General features: G+C 35.5%; 1 protein-coding gene across 1 annotated transcript; it reads left to right on the plus strand.

The window, feature by feature from the left end:
* Positions 1 to 25: 25 nt before the first annotated feature.
* On the plus strand, positions 26 to 27,345 carry LOC123564039 (bifunctional apoptosis regulator-like). Its single transcript, XM_045357289.2, has 8 exons — positions 26 to 106; positions 6,567 to 6,847; positions 7,342 to 7,528; positions 10,610 to 10,766; positions 14,044 to 14,192; positions 16,213 to 16,380; positions 17,253 to 17,455; positions 19,392 to 27,345. Exons 2-8 carry the CDS (start codon positions 6,567 to 6,569, stop codon positions 19,561 to 19,563), a joined length of 1,317 nt encoding a protein of 438 aa, XP_045213224.2. The 5' UTR covers positions 26 to 106; the 3' UTR covers positions 19,564 to 27,345.
* Positions 27,346 to 27,386: the final 41 nt, after the last annotated feature.

Genomic DNA, 27,386 nt, shown 5'->3' on the forward strand with positions numbered 1-27,386 from the left:
ATTAAGAAATTATTATTTTTATTGATATATGTGGCAATTGCATCGAGACGCTTGCCAGGCCATTTCCGAGCATTTCGGTGACCCAGAAAATTGGTGTTTGTAGAAGGTTTGTTTTGTTGCTAATGTTACAGGAATAGTAGAAAAAAGAAAATCATTACCTTAAATTTGGGTTATCTATTCATGGTACTGATTTTAAATGTCATTAAATACTGTCCAATACTACAAACGTAAAATATTTCAGTCGTCATATGGGCTCTGTCACTGGTAAATTTAGCATACGCACAGGTGTCAGAAATTTTGGCAATTATGATGGCTAGGTGTGCCATAACTGTACAGTGCTATCTAAAGGTCCAGTAAACAAAATGAATACTGAGAACGGTATTTACAAATAGGAGAAGATATTTTTCAAAACGTGAGATGATTTCAAGTCTTCTGTCGATACATTGTAAGTGACAGGAAACTCGAAGAAGTATAAATACACAAAATCGCAACAAGAGATAATCTTGTGTTAGTCCAACTAATTTGATGCGATCCTAGGAAATATTGAGATAATTTTTTCATATGAGCAATATCCCCACTCGCGTCAAACACTCGAAAAACAAAATAGTTGAAGCAATTTCTGATGAAAGTTTCATCGCTGCTGACGCTTTACATGATATAGGTTTAAGTGCAAATTATTTCATGAATTTGCCATAAATTCAAATAAAACTTACATATATAGAAAGGGGACTCAATTCCTCATTGATTAGATAAAAATTATCAAATAATATCCAAAATTACGAATTTTCTGGTGATTTAAACCTATGTATTTAGGCCATAATTAAAAAATTGTTTGTTTGCAGTGCTCCGACCCAGATTTTTAGGAGTGGGTAGGTAGGTAGGGATTTTTTTTTTTTTTTTTTTTTTTTTTTTTGGAAAGAGTGTACACAAATTTTCTCAGCAGACATTGAAACATATTCATGAATTTCAGAGAGTAAGAACATACATGGCAGACAAATTCTACCAGGAATTTTACAGAGAACAAACTTGCATGTAGATATTTATTAAACCAGATCTTTCACTTTATAATTAATCAAAATTTTCGTGAAACTGAATGACACTTCTTTGGATATGGACCAAGATTGCAACAAACGATCTGGACACTCTGAACCCTCTTTCCTTGAAACCTTTTACAGAACAGTTGTTCTGACTTCATGCAGATGCTGTCAGACCCTTTGTGTATGAAATGATGGCCTTTGTTGCATTTTGGTCTAAGTTTTGAGTACTCAAATGTCATCAGTCTGGATACATGAAGAGACAGAAGGTTTATAATGACCTCACTGCTGACCTAACCTGTTCAACCTGTTTTTGGCAAGGTGGGGGTGGGGAAGGGTAGGCAAAGAAGAATGTTTACTGCCATCCCCCTGGAAATGTTAATAATATATTAATGAAATGGTGGCTTCTGTTACATCTCTTGACAGGAATGAAATAGTGGCCTCAGTTACAGCTTTTGACAGGAATGAAATAGTGGCCTCTGTTACATCTTTTGACAGTAATGAAAGTGCGGCCTATGCTACCTCTAAGAATGAAATAGTGGTCTTTTATTACCTTTTTTGATGATAGAAATGAAATGGTGCCCTCTTTTGGTAGGAATGAAAATAGTGGTGCCATCTGTTACATCTTTTGATAGATACAATTATTATGGCGTCGCAATTTTAAAGAGCTCTTTTAATCGTTCAGCAGAGTTCCTGTGATAATTTGAAGGTATTGATGTAAACCAGAAAGGGGTACTTGTATATGAGCCACATCATGTGAAAACCAACAGTGTGTTTGCGACCAGCATGGATCCAGACCAGCCTGCGCATCCGTGCAGTCTGGTCAGGATCCATGCTGTTCGCTAATGGTTTCTCTAAGTGCAGTAGACTTTGAAAGCAAACATGCCCTGATATTATTAATCTGGACACAGAAAGTGTTGTTGCGTATGAAAGCCACATTACAGTCCAAAATTTGGCGGTAGGTATAGAAGATCGAATTCCAGATTTTTTTTCAAATACAAGTTTGAAATGGTGGGTTCTGATACATGTTTAACTTTGTTAAATAAAGGTAACTTCTTGGGCAACTTGGGGCAGGGGAGCAGCCTATGCCTCCCAACCCCTCCCCCCAACCCTTTGAATATAGGTCTGTGTATAAGAGGGTGATTGTGACCAGCTGTGGAGCTTCTCATGCTTAATTTTTAGTCTCCCTTTTAGTGAAAATTAAGGCCTTAAAATTGAAAGGCTTCACTTTTAAACACAGCCTGAAGTATGTCAAATTATGATTTAGTTCCTTTAAGTAAGGACAAAGAAGTATAAATACATATTTATTTTTATAACTCTTTGGTAAGGAACAAGAAACGAAGTTCACAGCACTTAAATTGCAAATCCATAAATCATCTCAGTCCTTTTAAATCAAAGTGTATTAGGTAATACACAAATTGTACTTGTAGAATTAGGTCAAATTACATCACACACATCACAACATTTAGCTGTCAAACTGCTTCCTTTCATCTTACATCAAAGGCCAAATGCCGATTGAACTTAGCTGACAAGTGCCAGTGTATTTTTCAAGATGTTTATGCAATTTTGTCACCAAATATGTCGGATAAAACTGGGATTTAAAAATTCAATCATGTTTCTAAGGAAAGGAAAATTAGGATTTACAAAAAAAATCAAGGTATGCGGCTTTATTAGTGTTCGACCAAGGTCTCAATTAGTACATAAAAATGTGAATAGTTATCATTCAGTTGGCCGATTATTCTGGTACATGATCAAAAATTCAGATTCTGTTTAATTTATAAACTTTTAAATGTTGAAACTAATCAACAGAAAATCAGAATAAATTTTTAGACCGTGGTCATGTTGACTGACTGATTGGTCAGGTCCGTGGCGTCGTGTCAGACGACATTGTTTATTAAAAGAATGAGTTGGGATTTAGGGCGAACCGACACAAAAAGGTCATAATATCGCCGAGACATTTGTTTATTGGAAAATTGTTTATCAAATATACATAGGTCACCGTAAAATCATGTGAGAAAGACTAAGTAAAGATGTCTGAGCGACTTTCTCACTCGGATCGGAACTTGTGACTTCCGAAACACGCGCTAAGACGGCAATATGGTCGCGTACACTAAACGTTGAATAATCTGCTGTATATTAAAATACGAAAAGGAAAACGTCTGCTGAAAATGCATTTTGCATCAGAAAGGATTAAAATATATATAAAAAAAAATTTGCCCCCCTGAAATGCCTAAAAAAATTTTTGGGTCGGGACGATTTTGATGGGTCGGTCGGAGCACTGCAAACAAACAATTTTTTAATTATGGCCTTACTGTACACGATTAACCTTTACCGTGTGTACACGTCAGTATGCGCAAGCGATAAAACCAGTAACTTTACATGACTGTGTACTGTGATTTATCCTCCATTATTTTGGTCCTTCAAAGTTTTGACATTTGGATATAAAACAATCTGAACGTCGAACTATTTTGACTAATCTCATGTAGGCACGTATCACGGCGTTAACCGGCATTATCTTATTGTAGTGTTTGCCGACTTGATCACTTGTGATGAAATCAACAGACGCTTATTAAAGTATTACACTGGCACAAAGAGCTATAAAAATAAATAGATCTGCAACTTTAAAGGCTATATAGAGCAAATCTTGCCAGTATCACATGGGAACTGAATGAGATCTCGTTTTACCGATGTATGAAACAGACAGCAGAAGGATAAAAATTTGTGTGGTGAAAAAACTTTCTATCAGATTGTTTGTTTGTAATGATAATGGTGTTTTTTTTTAATGTTATTAGTATTTTCTACACAGGGAAGGAATGCATTTATGATTGGAGGTCTGAGAAACAGTTGTCGTTTGAAAATTGGACCAGATTTGGTTTATTACGTGCCGGCTGTATTGCCAGTGTAATACTTAGAACTGTAATGGAATTCTCCCTTAAAAAATGAACGTCATGAAATTATATGACAAATGAACATTTAGCATACAAGTAACTGTTGAACTAGTGTAATTTAACTTAATACAAGAACTTTTCAATATTTAAAGTGTTTATATACGTCATACCGAAGTAACTTTCCTACAAATGGACTGTTTTCCTACAAAGATTCTTCATAAAAATTAGAATTGCACCATTGTTGACATTTCTCATTGTGAGAGGGTACTCTACATTAGTCCAGGAGGCAGATTGTTCTTTTAGCGAATATATTTATTACTCTCGGACACATCATAACTACAGCCGACATTGTATTAAGAGACCGCCCAAGGGACTGCTAAAAAGTGGTCTCTTAATGGAATGGTCTCATAATGAATTTCAGTCAGGTGAAAAGAAAAGTTAATTTTTAAATGTTTATGTAACTGTATTTATTGTGAACATACATATATGTATATACATTTCACAAACTGTGAACATTATAGCTGGATTGTTCGTCAGTTCGACTGTTAAAAAAGTTAATTGCATTTAGGCAGGTGCAAAACATACTCGCTAATTACACAGGTGAAGAAATGCCCAGCGGGAATTTGGTACCCGGTTGCTTAATAGATACTTTTGTCGAATATTTTACCTGTCGGGACTACATTAATGTGGTCGCTAGTCGTTTAATAAAAAGCCATTTAATGGAATGAATTTATGTACTGAAAGCTTTTGGGAGGAATTTTGACAGGTCGTTTAATACAAAAATCGCTTAATAGAGGTGGTCGCAAGTACGATGTCTACTGTATCTACAGATGTATTGGAACATTTCTGATGATGCTGCCTTGTGCCATTTACAGTATTTAAAAATGCTAAAACTTCTACAATTTAGGGTCCGGCTTTTTGTGAATGTATCTTTGTTATGAATGAAACTTTTAGGGATTCATATTTATGCTTAAATAGCCTCAAGCCTGATGTAAGCCGGGCATTTCAGATCAGTTTTAACATTTTACTGTGTATGTACTATATATTGTTAGCGTAACAAATTTCGTCTGCATATTACAGCATGTATCACTTCGCTCAGCGTATAATGCTCTGGCCTTTTGTCAGTATGTTATTTCATAACATATATCATGACATTGTATAGTTATGTGGCTTTTCTTTTAAGCCGTGCATGTAGTACGAGACTGAAATATAATGCACTTATATTGTTTCCATTGATTAATATTGCTTTGGGCATATCAAATTACCTAGTCTTAAGCAGGGATTTTCATTGGTCAAAGCCATTGCCATTGGCACTCCGATATGGGCTATATGGGCGTCTGCGTTCAGTCAGTATCTTCTTTTCAACCGAAAAACTTTGAGAGGTAAAACTCACAGACAAGACATTTTCTATTCAGAAATACATTATACATAAATAAGCTCTTTAGCTAGGTAAAAGAAACAATATTATGCAGTCTTAACTTTATTTTAAAGAGCAGAAGGTCCAATTCATAGAATAGGCACTTATAGCCTTACAGAATAGACAACAACAACAAAATTATGAAGTAAATACAAGACCCTGTAAAAACCGAACCTTGTAGTATGCCTAGTCTGAATTACCACGTTATGGCAGAACCAAAGAGATGCGTTGGTCTACATAATTCTACCTATATTCATATATTGTAATGCTTTGTACTGATGTATATATAACTGCTTTGACTGAAGAAGATCCCATTGCATGCCTAGGTCCTCCGTTGTTAATCTATGACAATGTATTTATTTCTACAATGTAATATTCATTTCTGCGATGCAATATTGTCAACTTCTTGAACATACTTTTACGTTATGTAAGCGTTATACAATTATTATGGCGTCGCAATTTTAAAGAGCTATTTTAAATGTTCAGCAGAGTTCCTGTGATAATTTGAAGGTATTGATGTAAACCAGAAAGGAGTACTTGTATATGAGCCGCATCATGTGAAAACCAACAGTGTGTTTGCGACCAGCATGGATCCAGACCAGCCTGCCCATCCGCACAGTCTGGTCAGGATCCATGCTGTTCGCTAATGGTTTCTCTAAGTGCAGTAGACTTTGAAAGCGAACATGCGTTGAAGTATTTATAATTCTTTAAACGCAAGAAAAAAGATCACTAATTAGATAAATGATACGTAGCAATGGTTTAACTTAAAACAATCTTACAAAGAAACTATTAATTACTCAAAAAAAATAAAATGAAAATTTGCGAGAACCTATTCAATTGACAACAAGAAGAGTAATTAAATGCCATTATTACAGGGAATATCATACTTTGCAATTTTTTTCGGGATGCCAGTATCACGGTGACATCTTTTTTTCATGTTTTTCCATGCTTGTACTGGCTTTAGGATTATTAGTGACAATATTTTCCAGTTTCTTTCCACTATTTTTGTCTTTTAAGAGACTACTGGTAAATATTCACACCAATGATATGAGGTACATATTCACTAGGTATTGTAAGTATTATGTCACTGACTTCCTGTACATTGGAAAAAAAACAATAACAAAAATCTAAGAACTTTTTATTGCCCTTACTCTTACTCTTAACTGACTATTTTATTTACATTTATTTATGAATATTTTGATTTATTTATGAACATTTTAATTTTAGATGACTGACACAGGAGGAAGTGAGGAGAGAAACCGTAACAACAGTGAGTCCTCTTTATCTGAGCGTGATAATGAAGAGAGACTGCAGCGGTCTCTGTCAGCATCAGATGATTTTCTCTGTGGATGTTGCTTTGATTTGATGGTTCAACCAACAACTCTAACATGTGGCCACAGCTTCTGTAGGCTGTGTGTTGCCAACTGGTATTTCTCTTCAAAGAAAATGGAATGTCCACAATGCCGTAGTGCATGGACAGGAAATCCACAAATCAATATAACTCTCAGGTAAGTATAGTCCACTAAACTGCAATGTACTTCCAAAAAAAATACCAGATCAGTGTAACAGGTTAGCATTGTCCACCATACAGAAATTAGTGGACAGAAAATCCACAAATTTGTATAATGCACAGGTAAGTATTGTCCACCATACTGTATTGCATGAACAGAACACTCTTGGGTAATCAGTGTCTGCCACACTGCAATAAATGGACAAGAAATCCACAAATCAATATAACTCTTAGGTACCGGTAAGCATTGTCTACCACACTACAGTGTGTGGACATGAAACGCATAAATCAGTATTCCTGTAGGTAACCATTGACCATCTCACTGCACTACATTCACAGGAAATCCACAAATCAATATAACTTTTAGGCCACCCATTTTGACTTAGAGGCTTAATTTCTATTTGAAACTGAGCAGGCCGATATATTCAAACATGCCTTTGTCTCACTTATTTAGTATAACATCAAGTGCAGCATGTATTTTCTGTCATTAAGGAATCTCCTCAGCAAGATGCATGCAGACTCGATACAGGAGAGGGAAGCAGAGATACTGACATCAAAAGCAAAGGAGACGATTGCCAAGTTTGATGCAGCATTATCTGAGAACAATGTGTCAGAGTCCAATAAAGCTCAGGGGCAGGGTTTCTGTGGAGGGTTATGCTTGGCCCTCGCAATCATTGTGGTTAGTGATGTTCTGCCTTTCTAAGTAAATACTTCAAGAATGTCCAGATTAAAAGAGTTTGAATTAACTGTAAAATCTGAAGTTTCTATGAGGAATTCATTGTCGCTGTACGTACTATTGACTGCATTTGCAAAATTCAAAGTACTGATAGTACAGTACTGATGGAAGGTGATTTATGTTAGTACGTGTATGAAAAGACTCCATTCCAAAATTGGCACAAGCGCTAACAGTGCTTTGATAGTTAGAAATCAAATAAATAGAATTTGATTCAGTTAATCATATCATCATGGTGATACTGCGATTATACAGTTATACATTCAAACTCCCTGTAAGGTAAAAAGATGTTAAGTGAAGGCATGCAGCAGATAGTTATTTGAAGTAAATTGCCGCACCATTGGTACATATTCAAAGTAACTGAGCATGGGTATTTGTAAGTTTGTGATCAAGTCCACGGCTGCCTCAAAGGTGGTGATAGAGTAGACCAAATTTTCTGATCTGTAACGATAATGATGTCAGAGGTGGTAAATTATTCTGCATTGAACTACATTGTACAGCGGATAGATACAAAATAGTTGTGAGACAGTCTATTCCTGATTAAATTCTGCGTGGGTACATAGAGAAGGTGATTTTGATTGTGATAAATCACCTTCCAATTAAATCCTCACAATACTGTTTATGTTATTGGTACTTATATATACCGGTACAGTCAAATACCGTTACCTCGATATTCAAGGGACTGCAAAAATTGCATCGATGTATCCGAAGTTCGACGTAATGATATGTTCTATCTAGGACTACATTTTGTATCTGTGTAGGACGTCTATATTGTCATTACACCCCATGCTTCTTGTAGGTTTGAAAGGGGAAAGAAATATTGTTACTCAATCAAAAATGGCAGATTTTTACTTAGTCAAACTTTAAAATATTTCGTCTAAATTAATTGTTATATTGGAAAACAGCTTGCCAACTTGCACACTGTTTTAGACTAATTATTGGGAATTAAATGCAAACTTGCCGACATTTAAATTTGCATAAAGACTAAATAAGAAACAGAACAAACACGCAAACTAATCTGTGTATAATTAATACAGCGCCGGACAATAATAGGTTGTTTTTCACACCTTACAAATACCATGGATATTTAATGACAAGCTGTGATATTGACAAAAACAGGTGTAAAAACAGTACAGGTAAGTTGACGAGACTGAAAAATCCCATCGAGCTAAACAAAATATTGTGCTAATAATATCGAGGTAATGATAAATAATACCATAAAAATGTATAGAGAAAAATCAGGACTGACCAAAACACATCATATCCAGCTAACTGATATTGAGGTAATGGTATACGACTGTATTTCACAAGTTGCCCATCAATTGAAAATATACTACCTCGTAGTATAATTATTTATTAAAAAAAATAGCAGAAATTCAGCCTTGCTAAAATGTGTGATTGTAGAGTCGTTAATATATAACAGGTGACAGTCAAATGTTTATTTTCACATTGATAGGTGAATTTGATTAACTTTTACATGTAATCCCAGTTTTTAGCTACTCGCCCAGGCGTCGGCGTGAGTGTTAGCGTGAGCGTCACACAAATGTTAAAGTTTGCGTACCACCCCAAATATTTTCAAAGTTCATTGAGATATTGCTTTCATATTTTGCTTACTTGTTTACCATCATGACCCCAGTCTGTAAAAAGGAGGAGGCAACTCTATCAAGCATTTTGACCGAATTATGGCCCCTTTTCGACTTAGAATAAATGTTAAAGTTTGCGTACCACCCCAAATATTTTCAAAGTCCATTGAGATATTGCTTTCATATTTTGCATACTTGTTTACCATCATGACCCCAGTCTGTAAAAAGGAGGAGGCAACTCTATCAAGCATTTTGACTTAATTTTGGCCCCTTTTCAACTTAGAATAAATGTTAAAGTTTGCGTTCCACCCTAAATATTTTCAAAGTCCATTGAGATATTGCTTTCATATTTTGCATACTTGTTAACCATCATGACCCCAGTCTGTAAAAAGGAGGAGGCGACTCTATCAAGGATTTTGACTGAATTATGGCCCCTTTTCGACTTAGAATATGCTTATTGTAATGTTAAAGTTTTACTCATTGCTTATATTATACTATCAAGCACTGAGAATAGTCGAGAGCGCTGTCCACTGACAGCTCTTGTTAGCAACATTCCTTTTAATAAAAAGTAGTACATGTAGCTATTCCTGTTTGGTTATTTTTAAGGTTAAAGTTTTTCGGCAACCTTTGCTTTTCTGTCATATCTTTGTTGCTATTGCTTATATCTTACTATAAGTTCACATAAACATTGTCCAGCATACAAACAAAGTATGTGCAGGGGCTGGGCCCATTATACCCAAGGTCAATGTGACAAAGTTGTTATAATTGGAATTATTTTCATGTTAAATTTTTTTGAAAGCTTTGTTTATAAACATATCTTTGGTACTTTAAAAGATAATAACTTGAAATTAAAATATTTCTTTATAATCATCATCTGCATGTGTGGTTACATCCCCATAACTCTTATTGTATTTTTGACAGAATTATGCCCCTTTCATACTTAATGTTTTTTGGCAATCTTCGCTTTCTGGATATAAATTTAGTACAATATAAGATAAAGACTTGAAACTTAAAATGTATCTTCATCATCATCATCGGCATATGTGGTAACAATCCCCATAACTTTGATTTGTGTTTTTGACCAAATTATGCCCCTTTCATACTTAAATTTTTTGACAAACTTCGTTTTCTGGACATAACTTTGGTACTATATAAGATAATGACTTGAAACTCAAAATATATCTTTACCATCATCATCTGCATGTGTGGTAACAATCCCAATAACCCTAATTTGTGTTCTTGGCAGAATTATGCCCCTTGGTGTATCTTCCTTTTAAAAGTAGAGGTCTCTTATTGAGACATATATTCATTTTACTGTCAAATCGCCGAATAGTGGAGCGTGCTGTCTTACGGACAGCTCTTGTAATATTTTTAATATGTCTGCATATTTTGAATTTCATGATAAATTGTACAAATTCTTTATTCTATCATTATCTGTTACAAGGTGGTGTATTTATCCTGGTATTGGAGAAGCTCAGACCAGGATCTCCTGGTACACAAACCTCTGGTCAAGTGGACAGTAGATGATGTTGACCAGTGGTTTACAGACATGGGGCTCTGGACACAAGAATATGTGAAAATTGTTAGGGAGAGAAACATAGGTAACTATCTTTAGGAAAAAGTATAAGGTAGTCCTTCCTAAAATATTTTTCTTTAAAAAAAGTAATTATTACAATTATAAAAGTTGTAATAATTACTTTTTTATGCCCCCGAAGGGAAGCATATTAGTTTTCAACTGTCCGTTCGTTTGTTCGTTCGTCACAACGTTAACTTTTTGCATGAAGGCACTTTACTCACGAACCACTGCACCCAGGACCTTCAAACTTCACATGCTGATAGTACTTATTGAGTACACGACCCCTACTGACTTTGGGGTCACCAGGTCAAAGGTCAAGGCGCTGCGGGGGCATTTGTCACCATTAGTGACAGCTCTTGTTTAAAGAAAGTTATTCGAATAATTATTTACATCTTATTTCAAATGTGACCTTTTGAAAGTTACGTTTCAGAAACTGTTTTTAGCTCACCTGTCACAAAGTGACAAGGTGAGCTTTTGTGATCGCGCGGCGTCCGTGGTCTGTCCGTCCATCCGTAAACTTTTGCTTGTGACCACTCTAGAGGTCACATTTTTCATGGGATCTTTATGAAAGTTGGTCAGAATGTTCACCTTGATGATATCTAGGTCAAGTTCGAAACTGGGTCACGTGCCTTCAAAACATAGGTCAGTAGGTCTAAAAATAGAAAAACCTTGTGACCTCTCTAGAAGCCATATATTTCATGAGATCTTCATGAAAATTGGTCAGAATGTTCACCATGATGATATCTAGATCAAGTTCGAAACTGGGTCACGTGCCTTCAAAAACTAGGTCAGTAGGTCTAAAAATAGAAAAACCTTGTGACCTCTCTAGAGGCCATATAATTCACAAGATCTTCATGAAAATTGGTCAGAACGTTCACCTTGATGATATCTAGGTCAAGTTCGAAACTGGGTCACGTGCCTTCAAAAACTAGGTCAGTAGATCAAATAATAGAAAAACCTTGTGACCTCTCTAAAGGCCATATTTTTCATGGGATCTGTATGAAAGTTGGTCTGAATGTTCATCTTGATGATATCTAGGTCTAGTTCGAAACTGGGTCACGTGCGGTCAAAAACTAGGTCAGTAGGTCTAAAAATAGAAAAACCTTGTGACCTCTCTAGAGGCCATATATTTCATGAGATCTTCATGAAAATTGGTCAGAATGTTCACCTTGATGATATCTAGGTCAAATTCGAAAATGGGTCACATGCCTTCAAAAACTAGGTCAGTAGGTCAAATAATAGAAAAACCTTGTGACCTCTCTAAAGGCCATATTTTTCATGGGATCTGTATGAAATTTGGTCTGAATGTTCATCTTGATGATATTTAGGTCAAGTTCGAAACAGGGTCATGTGCGGTCAAAAACTAGGTCAGTAGGTCTAGAAATAGAAAAACCTTGTGACCTCTCTAGAGGCCATACTTGTGAATGGATCTCCATAAAAATTGGTCAGAATGTTCATCTTGATGATATCTAGGTCAAGTTCGAAAGTGGGTCACGTGCCATCAAAAAGTAGGTCAGTAGGTCAAATAATGAGAACACGTCGTGACCTCTCTAGAGGCCATATTTTCATGGGATCTGTATGAAAGTTGGTCTGAATGTTTATCTTGATGATATATAGGTCAAGTTTGAAACTGGGTCAGCTGCGATCAAAAACTAGGTCAGTAGGTCTTGAAATAGAAAAACCTTGTGACCTCTCTACAGGCCATACCCTTGAATGGATCTTCATGAAATTTGGTCAGAATGTTCACCTTGATGATATCTAGGTCAAGTTTAAAACTGGGTCATGTGCCTTAAAAAACTAGGTCAGTAGGTCAAATAATAAAAAAACCTTGTGACCTCTCTAGAGGCCATACTTTTCATGGGATCTGTATGAAAGTTGGTCTGAATGTTCATCTTGATGATGTCTAGGTCAGGTTTTAAACTGGGTCAACTGCGGTCAAAAACTAGGTCAGTAGGTCTAAAATTAGAAAAATCTTTTGACCTCTCTAGAGGCCGTATTTTTCGATGGATCTTCATGAAAATTGATCTGAATGTTCACCTTGATGATATCTAGGTCAGGTTCGAAACTGGGTCACGTGCGGTCAAAAACTAGGCCAGTAGGTATAAAAATAGAAAAACCTTGTGACCTCTCTAGAGGCCATATTTTTCATGAGATCTTCATGAAAATTAGTGAGAATGTTCACCTTGATGATATCTCGGTAAAGTTCAAAACAAGGTCACGTGCCTTCGAAAACTAGGTCAATAGGTCAAATAATAGAAAAACCTTGTGACCTCTCTAGAGACCATAATTTTCAATGGATATTCATGAAAATTGGTCAGAATTTTTATCTTGATAATATCTAGGTCGAGTTCAAAACTGGGTTACATGAGCTCAAAAACTAGGTCACTATGTCAAATAATAGAAAAAAGACGTCATACTCAAAACTGGGTCATATGGGAAGAGGTGAGCGATTCAGCACCATCATGGTCCTCTTGTTCATGTTTCAGGGCCCTGCGAACTTGACCTTTGACCTACTGACCCAAAAATAATTAGGGATCATCCACACGTCATGTCCAATAATCCTTTGAAGTTTCAACATTCTTAGTCAAGAGGTTTTCAAGTTATTGATCGGAAATGGTTTTCCATGTTGTGGGCCTGTGTCTTTGACCTGACCCCAAAGTCAGTAGGGGTCATGTACTCTGCATGTCCACCTGTCCTATGAAGTTTCAACATTCTTAGTCAAGAGGTTTTCAAGTTATTGATCGGAAATGGTTTTCCATGTTGTGGGCTTGTGTCTTTGACCATCTGACCCCAAAATCAATAGGGGTCATCTACTCTGCAATTACAATCATCCTATGAAGTTTAACATTCTGTGTCAAGTGAATTTTAAGTTATTGATCGGAAACGGTTTTCCATGTTCTTACTCCTGTGACCTTGACTTTTGATCGAGTGACCCCAAAATCAATAGGGGTCATCTACTCTGCATGTCCAGCTACCCTACGAAGTTTCAACATTCTGGATCAAGTGGTTCTCATGTTATTGATCAGAAATGGATTTCCATATTCAGGCCCATGTGACCTTGACCTTTGATGGAGTGACCCCAAAAACAATAGGAGTCTACTACTTCATAAGCCCTATCACCCTATGAAGTTTGAAGGTTCTAGGTGAAATGGTTTTCCAGTTATTGACTGGAAATGAAGTGGGACGGACAGACAGGGCAAAAACAATGTATCTCCCCCAGTAGGGGCAGACATAAATATTTAATCTTCCAGTCAGTATTTTTTTTCTTTAAATTATAATTTCTGTTACTATGATGTTTACAGGTGGAAGTCTTATGCTGCAGCTTGACGAGACCAACATTGACAGCATATTCAACATTTCTGATCCGTTACATAAAAGAGCCCTAATCAATTCTGTCAATGTTATCAAAGATAGGGGTGTTAAACCACCATCTAATCTCTGGGAATTCAAGGTAGGTCTGAAACTACAAGATATGTGGATGTTAATGGCAGAACTGAAACTGTTAAGTATGTAGGAGTTAATACAGTGGAATCACTAAACCGTCAGAGTAAAAGTTCGGTTTGGAGAAGTTTTCGGTTAATAGAGAGGTTTTATTGGTTGAATGTAATATACAGTTCTTACATATATATAAATACAGTGGAGTCCGCTTATTTGCATACCCAATTTGTCAAAGCAAAATATGCGAATAACTGGGCTATTCGTTTATCCGAATATACGTACATGGCATCTGTTTCGGTATGCTTTGGCTGCTCTAGGAGCAATGGTTATTACTTTGAATCAATACGGCAACATTAATTGGAAAATGTGTCACTAATGGAGTGATTAATCATACCTGTGTATGTTTTAAACAAATAAAGCTGTAAACGACAATATTTTTTATATACCACTGACTGGAATTTACCCGCGAATCGTACAGATATCAAAACGCCATGCCGGTAATTTTCCATTCCACGAGCATGTGCGACCTATCGTAATGCCTAACACAACGCCGTAACTTTTGTTCATCAACACGTGTACAAAAAATGCGCGTCACGCATTCATTATTTTATTTTATCCCTTCAGATTTTCAACACCGATTGAGAAGTAATATAGTTTGAATTCTATAACGCTTTAAAAAAGGTTTTAACAGAAATGTTGGCAAAATTCTATAAAAACTGTCGATTTTTCATAAAATTACTTGCAAAATTTCAAACAGCGCGATCTTAAATACTTATTACTTTCTAAAAGTAAATAGATGATACAAACTATGGGCATAAAATTCAGACTTTTGACCAGAAAGTACAAAAAACAGAATAGAAAAATCTTAAATAATGAAAAGGCAGCAGCAATTTAAAAATATGAAGTAAAACGATTTTTGCACAGATTTCTGCTACGCGACCTCGTGAACGTACATAGAAATTGCGGTTAAAAAACAAAAATAATGTTGTTGCGTATTTTTAATAAGTTTTGAATGAATCTTTGTACATGTATTTTTTGACACGACACTTTATAATAAGATATTCTTCTCAAACCATTTTGTAATTTCCTTGAGGGCAAATAGGTCACAGGGGTAAGATATCCGCTATTATAGTTTGACACGTTTACCTGTCAGTTTATACGGGATATTGCACATTCACTTTAACAAATTAAAAAGAAGCTTTTTTATTGATTGTTACAACACTAGATCTACTTCTCAGCACTTAAGTACCGAGGCGGTACGATCAAACAGTGATGTGCAACATGGCACGAAAACATGACGTAATGCCACGAAAATCTTGGGGAAACTATACAGCTTTGATCTCCACTTCTAATGTCACGCACCGATTGTCACCTAAGCGACGTGAAATAGCTGATCGGCTAGAGTAATTCACAATTCACAGTAAATTTTCGGCATCTTTTGATCATTTTTATCACTGTTTGCGACCAGATTAGTGGACTTTTAGCCAAATGTTTTATGCAATTAAGCAGGACGGATTAAAAATTCAATGCAGTTATACGAAAATCTTTAAAGGTAATTATATAGGGATCGATCGGTGCTTCAAGTTCGTATGCGAATATCGGGGATATGCGATTAACCGATATGCAATTAAGTGGGACGTACTGTAGTTATATAATTACAAAGCAACCTGATTCATTTTAAATCCTGATATTGTTTAATAACTGTGTAAAACAACATCATTAATTTTTATAGACATATGCTACAAAATAGAGTCCTGTTAGTCATGACAGAAAGGAAGTGTCAGAATTCTGCTTGCCTTTTCGATGGGTAATTTTATGTTGATATATAGAGCTTCAGTCTTGAAAATTTATTTGGTTTCCAGAGTAGAGGGAAATATTTTGCTGAAGTGCAGCTACTTAATACATGTTCAACAGTTACATTATCAACATTAAGGTAGCAACTTACATTTTGTTGTAACTGCACATGCATTTTGCTTTGCTTGAATATGTTATAGATTTGAATATGAAAAGACACACGTTTTATTCTGTTTCAGTCACTGAACCCTGGTTGGGCTCTGTTTTTACTGTATGGGATGAAAGATTTCCCACGGTCAACATTGCTGTACCTGTATTTCGTAGAGTATGAGACAATGTTCCTGCCATTTGCACACGTGGTGTGTCCAATCTCGGAAGACGTGCCCAAATATGATTTCACTCATTCTGTAAGTTGTTCTTTGAGTTTGAATAAGTATGAATCAAAATTATGACAATGGAAGATGTAAAATATCATATATATATAATTATAGTTGTTAAACCTTTTCTAGATTCAGGTTTATTGTTAAATAGTTTCTTATGAGGTGAGCGGTGGTTTAATGGTTAAGATGTCGGTCACTCAGTCTTGGGAGGTTGTAGGGGGTCATTGGCTTGAGCCCCACTGAGGACACGACCACACCTCATATGACACCAGGACATGATTTTCCAGGAAGTGGACTCAAAAGTGGTTCCAGTTAGCTTGAAGCTCTCGTCACTTGAGCTAAAATAAATTAGTGTAAACTAAATAGATTCTTGATGAAGTACATTAGAGTCCTCATTTTGAGAGGAAGAATCATGTCAGGACCAGCTGTGTCAACACTTGGCACAGCAGAAACATCTGATATGCATTCATATTGGAGCAGTAAATATTTATCTGCTGTTATACTCCACCAAATCCAGAACAAATTTTTGTGAATCCCAGCTTCATTATAATTATTATTAACTCATCTGAATTTTGAAAAAAATCTACCAGGTATTGTCGTCATTTGATCAGCATTGGTTAAAATTTTTGTTTAGGTCCACCTTTTCTCAAATCAAAAACTATATTAAAGAGCTACAGCCATGAAACTTTGCACACTTGTTTATTATCATTAGATGAGTAAGTATACCAAGAATCATAACTATAACCTGCATTTTGCTAGAATTATGGCCTTTTTTGTCCTTGGAAAATTTTAATTTCCAGGTTTAAATTTGTTTTAGGTCTACTTTACTTGAATACTATAAGAACACTAGCTTTGAAACTTTGTGGACTTGTTTACCATTAGATGCTTGTTTCTTTCAGCCACCACCTTTAACATCTGTTCAGTGGGCAGAGTTCATGCCGAAGTATTTATTTCTGCCGTATTTCCTGATCGCAGAGTTTTCTTGGGATTGGATGGACATTCACTACTGGACATCAAGATTTATTCTCGCTAATTGTTTGGTGTTGACACTTCTAGAAGCAAATTACGTTGCTATGTATATTAGAGGAGAAAATGAATTCAGGTAATGTTTTAATTAAATTTCAGTGTAAGAAATAGCACTTTGGAATGCATTACACAATGCTTATCTGTAAATTTCCGCTCCGTTAAGGTTATTCTGCATTTTATTGAACCTGTTCAAGGGAAATACCTGCTGGTAGGTTAACCCTTATGTATCTGTTCAGTGTTTAGTGAGTAATGATACTCAAGAGTCAAAGTTTTGTCTGAATCCTGAACTCTTACATGAGAAAAGGTATAGTTTATTCTCTATCCAGACTTTACTTCAGTAAAATAATGGTAATATATTTGACACAGGATATAGTTGTGTCTACATTTAAATCTGAAATGAAAAATCTAACAAAAAGTGTGTCATAGTTCATATCAAAATGTTTTCTAAGGTAGTTGAAGTTCTACACAAACAATTTGCTATTAATATGTAGGATGATTTTCATTTTGGTATGCCAGATCGGTTTTCCATATAGATTTTGTTATGCGATTACTTCCGGTTTTATCAAATGTGTAGAACTACCATAAATGTCAGTTGTTACATTCATGTAGAATAGTGAAAATATCATTTTTAGCTCAACTCTACGAAGTATATGGAGAGCTATCCTACTCACCCTGGCGTCGGGGTCTTTCCGCGTCCCCACCCTGGAGTTTTTTTTACACTTTCTTTTTTTTCTCCTTATCTCTGTAATTACTTGATGGATTTGCTTTAAACTTAAAATAGTTATTCCTCATCATCACCCACATCATATGGCACAAAAGCTGTAACTCTCACGCCAATATTACATGAATTATCCCCCCTTTTTACTTAAAATTTCAGGTTAAAGTTTTGATGCACTTTCACTCTGTCTTAGTTATACCTTAATGGATTTGATTCAAACTGAAAGTAGTTGTTCCACATCATCTCCCACATCATATGACACATGGCCCATAACTCTGGAACCAATATTTAATGGATTATCCCCCCTTTTACTTAGAATTTCAGGTTAAAGTTTTTATGCACTTTCACTCTATCTCAGTTATAATGGATTTGAGTCAAACTTGAAATAGTTGTTGAACATCATCACTCACATCATTTAACACAAGGACCATAACTCTTCTACCAATATTTCATTAATTATCCCCCCGTTTTACTTAGAATTTCAGGTTAAAGTTTTGATATACTTTCTCTCTGTCTCAGTTATTACCATATGGATTTGATTCAAACTTGAAATAATTGTTCAGCCTTATCACCCACATAATATGACACAAGGCGCATAACTCTGACACCAATTTTTCATGAATTATGCCCCCCCCCCCCCCTCTCTTTTACTTAGAATTTAAGGTTAATTTTGATGCATTTTCACTATATCTTAGTTATTATGAAATGGATTTGATTCAAACTCAAAGTGCTTGTTCCACATCATCACCCACATCATATGATACAAGGTGCATCACTCTTGCTCCAATATTTTATGAATTATGCCCCTTTTTGCTTAGAATTATACTTATATAGTGTCTTTATCTTTACCTGTCTTGTTACTTTATATTTTGACACAGACTCAAGCTTTTGTGCAATATCTTCATCCATATAGAACACTCCAGTGACAGCTCCAGTTTCCTCAGATGTGCCCAGTTTCACTATCCAGCATCGAAATAGTCGAGCGCGCTGTCTCCTTTGACAGCCCTTGTTCACTATGTTATAAGGTTTTTCTTGCACTGGCTGATATATGGATATATTATTAGTGGTGACTGTAAAAAAGGTTTAAGTGCATATAAATAAAGAAGCACTTAGACTTCTTTTGAATTCGTCCCTCGAACATATATATATAATTGTTGAAAATGCTATAAGTTAACAATGCTGTCGTCTTGTATATTTTATGAACAGAAAATTATTCAGGCCTTTAAAACAATGTTTTTCTTTTAAATGTAAATCAGGTATATTACTGAATATTAGTTGCATTTTGTATTTACAGGTCAATATCTGTCCTGGTAAAATCTACACTGAAGAACTACCTATCAATAGGGATTTTTGTCATGATATGGCCCTTAGTGCCATCGTTTGTCTGTGACTGTTTCTTTTACGTAGCCTTGTATTTCTCACCATATCAAGTCAGTGAAAAGATTTACACGCTGTGGAGAAGATAGTATCGGGATGTGGAGGTTGTTGAGGAGAAGTGGATTGTGATAATGTGCTCATATCATGTATTTATGGATTATTCCTTGTATTACAGTCGTGCTATTGTCCTTTTGTATCCTGTTTTGTCAGTTAAATATATCATTTTGTTTGCAAAGGGTAAAAAATGGTAAAAGAGTTTTTACTGAATGTTAACATTCTTTATAGTTTATCTGTATACTTTAATATTCATACAAAATGATGTTGCTCAGACTGATAAATCAACTCATTTCTGACATGGTATCTTGTCAACATTGTGCAAAAATAAATACAAAATTCAGTTCATCAGGGAAAAAAAGACATAAATGCAAGTTACCAGTACTAAAAATTTATCATTGTATCTTAAGCAAACATAATACAATGTCTTACCTTAATTGTTACAAAAAAATGAGCTTTCAACACTTTTGCCTGTATACAAAGCGTGAATTGTGTACGCAAGGCTGGGGAACATTCAATAGACTCAGTATAACAAAATGCTAGGCCTGAAATATTGCCTGTGCAACACCAGCTAAATTAAGACAATCAAGACTCATGAAACAATCTGACTCGTTTTGACCTGGACCAAGAGCCAATCAGAATGCGGAAAATGATGCTAACTTTAGACGAAAGTGTATGAGTTTTCCAAAACTGCTGCAATCGAGAGGCCCTTGGCAGGTTAAGCATAGGTTTCATAGGTTTAAATATGTCTCACACCACACCACACAGTGGTGTGGGAGACATATTCATTTACTCCAGTCTGTGTGTCTGTCTATCTGTCTGTTTGTCTGTCACAAAGCTTGTCCGCACTCTTTAAGTCGAACATTTCTCATCCGATCTTCACCAAACTTGAACAAAATGTGTTTGACCAAAGGACCTCGGCCAAGATCAATAACTAGCCAAATCGGCCAATACAATTCGGAATTATGGCCCTTGAACATAATTGCCAACAACCACCGGTGCCAAACAGCATTGTACACCGACACAGCATTGTAGACCAGTTACTCCCAACACATGAATACTTATTGGCCACAAACAGTATACAAAGACAGCCTTACTACCGTATTCAGATGATTAGGCAGTTGTGGGAGACATACGCTTTTCTCAAAAGCACCTCTAGTTATTTTATTACTTCCATAAACTTGATGCATTAGCATTACTTAATTTTTCTTCCTTTTCTCAATTTTTACCTGAAAATATATGCTTGTCCACAGACGAACAGAATGCTCTTGTCCACCGGCGAAAAGTCCCAAGTCGGACATAGGAATTCCACATCCCTGTATCTATTTATTTTAATCAGCTGGGCACCCTTTCTTCTTCTCCTTCTGAATGCTACACTCCCTCATAATAATGAAGATTATTGTCACACTGTTTTAGTCACACTGCTAATTATTTGCAGTAATAAGTTGAACACTGTATTGCAGTCCCATTAACAGACAGTTTAATTGTGTAAAATCCTTGTTCTCGTACTTTGTTTGAAGTTTGTTTGAGATGTAATGTTATTGTTATTGGATTTAGGAGGAATATGTGTAAACATTTTGAAGACATTGAGCGTCTGCATATGATTTTTAGCTCAACAATTCGAAGAATAGGGGAGCTATCCTACTCGCCCCAGCGTCGGTGTGAGCGTGAGCGTCACACCCCAAATATTTTTCCAAGTCCGTTGAGATATTGCTTTGATATTTTGTATACTTGTTTACCATCATGACCCCAGTCTGTAAAATGGAGGAGGCAACTCTATCAAGCATTTTGACTGAATTATGGCCCCTTTTCAACTTAGAATATGCTTATTGTAATGTTAAAGTTTGCGTACCACCCCAGATATTTTCAAAGTCCATTGAGATATTGCTTTGATATTTTGCATACTGGTTTACCATCATGACCCCAGTCTGTGAAAAGGAGGCAACTCTATCAAGCATTTTGACTGAACTTTGGCCCCTTTTCGACTTAGAATATGCTTATTGTAATGTTAAAGTTTGCGTACCACCCCAAATATTTTCAAAGTCCATTGAGATATTGCTTTGATATTTTGCATACCTGTTTACCATCATGACCCCAGTCTGTAAAAAGGAGGAGGCAACTCTATCAAGCATTTTGACTGAATTATGGCCCTTTTTCGACTTAGAATTTGCTTATTGTAATGTTAAAGTTTGCGTACCACTATCAAGCACTGAGAATAGTTGAGCGCGCTGTCCACTGACAGCTCTTGTTTATCATTGTTGTGTGGTACCTTTTCTGCCCCAAATCAAGCCAATATTGAGACATTCCAGTAACCGGCTATTATGTTACTATCTTATCACAATACTTAAATAATCTTGTTATTCTTTGGCTGACTTGTATAGTTACTGTGTTTCTTTGCATTTTGTAATTAAAGCAGAAATAGAAAAAAAAACAGTGTCATTTGTTACAGTTTTAATTGTTAAGAAACATATGCTTTTCCTTGCTGTTGTAGAGAGGCAAGAGAATATGGGTATATTTTTGTTATTTTTGATTTATAGGTGGAACATCGGACTAAGGATAGTTGTTATACTTAAGGATGTAAAGAAAGTTTGTTTAAGCAAATGACCATATCATTTTTCTGAGATGTAAAAGGAAACAGGAAAGGTTCATTCCATTCACTGAAAGACTACAAATGACCATATTTAGGGTTTTACTATTGGATGAAAATTTTCCCTTACATTCGATCTGTTTTGTAGCAAATGGCAGTTTTTCACTAAGATTTATAGGGGTAGGCCACTGCCATGCTTAACTGTACACAAATGTTGCATATATTAGGAAGTTATTTGTTTTGTTTTATACCACAGAAGTTAGAATTTGTATTGTGCAAATAATAATTCAGATCTGACATAAAATGTTTGTGCTAGAATCAATGAAAGAAGAAACGGTTATTTATTTTCAAAAATTGAAAATTTCAGATGTTAGTGCATAGAACAAATTTTTTTCTCCAATAAGAAAATCTTAAATTAAAAAAATTTCTATAGCAGCATTATGTCAACATTTCAGCATTTAATATGACGGAAAAATATTTATGTCTTACTTTCAATGTTTTTGCTGGTTTACTTTTCCATTTGGAACAAACTTTCCTTACACCCTTTAGAACCAAAAAAGGATGCTTTAAGTAATTAACTTTGGCAATATGGAAGTCATATGTATATTTTATTGTATTTGGTTATTACATGATTTAAGAGATGATGCAGATGCGAGTGAATGTACGTTAAACATTTGCTTACAGGAGATAAGTAACATTACAGGAGAAATGGGATTTACAAAGTTTTCTTTTAAGTTTTTTTCACTCCTTTGAGCTTGTTTTGACTGTTTTATATGTTTATGATTTTTCTTTGCTACTAGGGTAAATGTATATTTTTGTAAGGATGTTATTTATATCAGTATTTTTGTTATTTAAGGATTTGCTCTTTAAACACTTGCTTTCTATGTTTTGTAGACATTCTGCCTTCACATTTATCACATTTTAGGATGGCTTTAAAATACTTTCTAGGCATTTGGCAAATTGGGACTGTTAAAATGTGATGGTCTGAATAGTTGGTGTTGATGATGTCATAAATTTCTGTTCAATGACAGGTACCTGTATTTAGTATTAAGAGCAGGGAAAGTAGGTTTGCATAGTTTTAAAATTAGATACAATGTGCAATTTATTGACATGTGCATCATGTATACACAATCACACAAAAATCAAATATTGATGAAAATAAAGTGCAATATAATGTAAAGTTATAATGTAACGTTAACCCTCGCTGGTGGCGAGTGATTTTGCCTTTGCAACCAGTGCAGACCAAGATCAGCACTGGTCTGTATAGTTATTGAGTTTCTTTGCATTTTGTAATTATAGCAAAAATAGAAGAAAAAAACAGTCATATTTGTTACAGTTTAAATCTTAATTCAAATTATGGCCGTTTTTGACTTCGAATATTTGGATGACATTTTGCATGCAAGTTGTATCATTGCCGTAACAGAATTTAAATTCATTGTAAAGGTTATAATAAAATAACTCAGTGACATAAATTTCACAGTTTTATGGTCCATGTTTGAGAATGGACTGTCAAATAGTTGAGCAAGCTGTCTTTATAACAGTTCTTGTTTTGTAGCTGTTGAAAGCTGATGATTTATAGTAAACTTATTCTCACTGATTGGTACCTATGTGATAGCTATGATATTAACTCTGTTGTGAATTTACTTCTTATTTATTAGTTTTACTTGGGTAGAGGATTGTTAATGACGATCTGTCAATTACATATTGTCCATATGCAAAAAGCATTCTTCAGTTTTCACAGAAAGCCAGGTGCTTGTTGAGCTATATTTTAGTCTGAAGAATGCCAATTTGTCTAACGAGAATATGTAATCACGCGAAATTACGAATCCACTGCCTTAATGAGTACATTGTATATCAATCTTGATTAGCACACAGTAAGAATCATCAGAAATACGCATAATATATATGTTGTGTTTTTATTTGTACTGATTTTATCCATAAAATGGCAGCAATTAGTCTGATTGGCCAATTACAATAAAATAGCTTGGCAGAATATATTTTCAAAATCTAAATTTTGTTGAAAACCTAAACTCTTCTAAAGTAAAGATTAAAAAATTCCTGTAGGGTTTTGTTAGCTCACCAGAGCACAAAGTGCTCAGGGTGAGCTATTGTGATCACTCACCGTCCGGCGTCCGTCCGTCCGTCCGTCGTCCGTCCGTCCGTCCACACTTTCCTTTAAACAACATCTCCTCCTAAACCAGCAGGCCAATTTTGATGAAACTTCACAGGGATGTTCCTTGGATGGTCTTCCCTAAAAATTGTTCAAAGAATTGAATTCCATGCAGAACTCTGGTTGCCATGGCAACCGAAAGGAAAAACTTTAAAAATCTTCTTCTCAAAAACCAGAAGCCCTAGAGCTTAGATATTTGGTGTGAAGCATTGCCTAGTGGACCTCTACCAAGTTTGTTCAAATCATGACCCCGGGGTCAAAATTGACCCCGCCCCAGGGGTCACTTGATTTTACATAGAAAAATCTTCAAAAATCTTCTTCTCGAAAACCAGAAGCCCTAGAGCTTAGATATTTGACATGTAGCATTGCCTAATGGACCTCTACTAAAGTTGTTCAAATCATGACCCCGGGGTCAAAATTGACCCCGCCCCAGGGGTCACTTGATTTTACATAGGAAAATCTTCAAAAAATTTCTAAAAATAAACCAGAAGGCCTAGATCTTAGATATTTCACGTGTAGCATTGCCTAGTGGACCTCTACAAAATTTATTCAAATCAGACCCCCGGGGTCAAAATTGACCCCGTCCCAGGGGTCACTTGATTTTACATAGGAAAACCTTAAAAAATCTTCTTCTCAAAAAGCAGAAGCCCTAGAGCTTAGATATTTGACATGTAGCATTGCGTAGTGGACCTCTACTAAAGTTGTTCAAATCATGACCCCCGGGGTCAAAATTGACCCCGCCCTAGGGGTCGCTTGATTTTACATATGAAAATCTTCAAAAATTTTCTTAAAATAAACCAGAAGGCCTAGAGCTTAGATATTTCACGTGTAGCATTGCATAGAGGACCTCTACAACATTTGTTCAAATCATGACCCCAGGGTCAAAATTGACCCCGCTCCAGGGGTCACTTGATTTTACATAGGAAAATCTTCAAAAAATTTCTAAAAATAAACCAGAAGGCCTAGGTCTTAGATATTTGACATGTAGTATTGCCTAGTAGACCTCTACAAAATTTCTTCAAATCATGACCCCGGGGTCAAATTGGCCCGCCCCATGGGGTTACTTGATTGTACATAGAAAAATCTTCAATATTTTCTAAAAATAAACCAGAAGGCCTAGAGCTTAGATATTCGACATGTAGCATTGCTTAGTGGACCTCTACAAAATTTGTTCAAATCTTGACCCCCTCAGGGTCAAATTGACCCAGCCCCAGGGGTTACTTTATTGTACATAGGGAAATCTTCATAAATTTGCTTAAAATAAACCAGAAGGCCTAGATCTTAGATATTTGATATGTAACATTGCCTAGTCGACTTCTACAAACTTTGTTCAAATCATGACCCCCGGGGTAAAATTGGCCCCACCCCAGTGGTTACTTGATTGTACATCGGAAAATTTTCCAAAAAATTTTCCAAAAAATTTCTAAAAATCATCAGTTTGACATTTGAAACATATTACTCTGGTGAGCGATCCAGGGTCATCATGACCCTCTTGTATATTGATCCTAGGACACTTGACCAGTTTTTAGCTCACTTGAATTTGGTTCAGGGTGCGGTATTAGCATAGATGGATGGCAGTCCAAACATTGTGCATTGTCCTGCATCAACATTTTATTTTGAACATATTATTCTCTGAAACTATTGGACAGAATTACACCAAACTTTGTCTGCAGCATCCTGCCATTGCCAACTTTCAGGATTTTTTTTAATTGATTTGCTTTGCCCCTTTTAGGGGCCACAAAAGCTAAAACTTGAAAAAGCATTTAACAATTGCTTTCCATGAACCACTGGATGGATCTTCACCAAAATAGGTCTGCATCCTTGTATGGTCTTCTTTCAAATTGATTCTAATCTTTTAGGGACTGCCAAATAATAAAAAAAGCTTTTTAATGATTTCTTATGAACAGCTTGAAAGATCATGGCTAAACTTGGTCTATAGCTTCCTAGGATGGATCCTTTTGAATTTTATTCAAATGTTCCCACTTGAATGCAGGTAGAGCAAAAAATAGGAAAGTTTTCTCACTTAATGTATCTTCACCAAACTTGATCTGTAGCACCTTTGGTTGAACCTCTCTCAAGTTTATTCAAATGGCTATTAACCCTTACCCTGCTAAATTTCTAAAATGGACTCGTCCATCATTCAATTTGGGCAATACCATTTATTATTCAAAGTGGGGTTCACTGAAAATTTACTGACTGAATAGCGAACAGTGCAGACCATGATCAGCCTGCACATCCGTGGTCTGGTCTTGGTCTGCACTGGTCGCAAAGGCAGAATCACTTGCCGCCAGCAGGTTAAGGGTTAAGTATTTTTCGACTTTTGCAGCAAAAAATGTAAAAACAATGAACTGCTTAATGGATGTTCACTTGATTTGGTCAGAAGTAAGGTCAAAAGGTCAAGGTCCTCCTCAGGTGAGCAATTTTGACTCATTTGGCTTCTCGTTGTAGGATGTTATGTTTCACATTCCAAAAAAAAAATCTTCTTGTGGCTTCTCTGTTAAAATGTTGTGTTTTTTTTCCTTCCACAGCATCCTTACACTTACACCAGTATAGGTAAAACACTGAGATACTGGTAGTACAGGTACAGAATCAAGGAAAACTGGTACGGTTAAATGCATAACCAGGATAACTGAAGTCCTTTTGAAAATGGTGCGGAACCCAAAGCAATGATCTATGTCCTAAAAAGAGTTACGGCAAATTTTTAAGTATGTGACATATAAAAATAGATTGGCTTCATGTTAAGTTTAGCTTTTTCTAATGGTAAAATTATATTGTATTTTTATATTTTGATAATATTATCTTGTTTATCAGTTTAAATGTATTACATCTTGTTTCTCCATTTGAATTTATTACATCTTTTTTAACCATTAAATGTGTGACATCTTGATTATCCATTTAAATGTATTACATCATGTTTATCCATTTAAATATATGACATCTTGTTTATCCATTTAAATATATGACATCTTGTTTATCCATTTAAATTTCCTAAATTGCTGCAAGCCTTGTTACAGCAATATTGATCTTTAAAAAAAATCTGAATAAATTTGTAAAACTGAAGTAAGAGTTTTAATTTTTTCCTTTGACAGCCATGTGAAAAG

The sequence above is a fragment of the Mercenaria mercenaria genome, chromosome 2, assembly GCF_021730395.1.
Source record: "Mercenaria mercenaria strain notata chromosome 2, MADL_Memer_1, whole genome shotgun sequence".
NCBI lineage: Eukaryota > Metazoa > Mollusca > Bivalvia > Venerida > Veneridae > Mercenaria > Mercenaria mercenaria.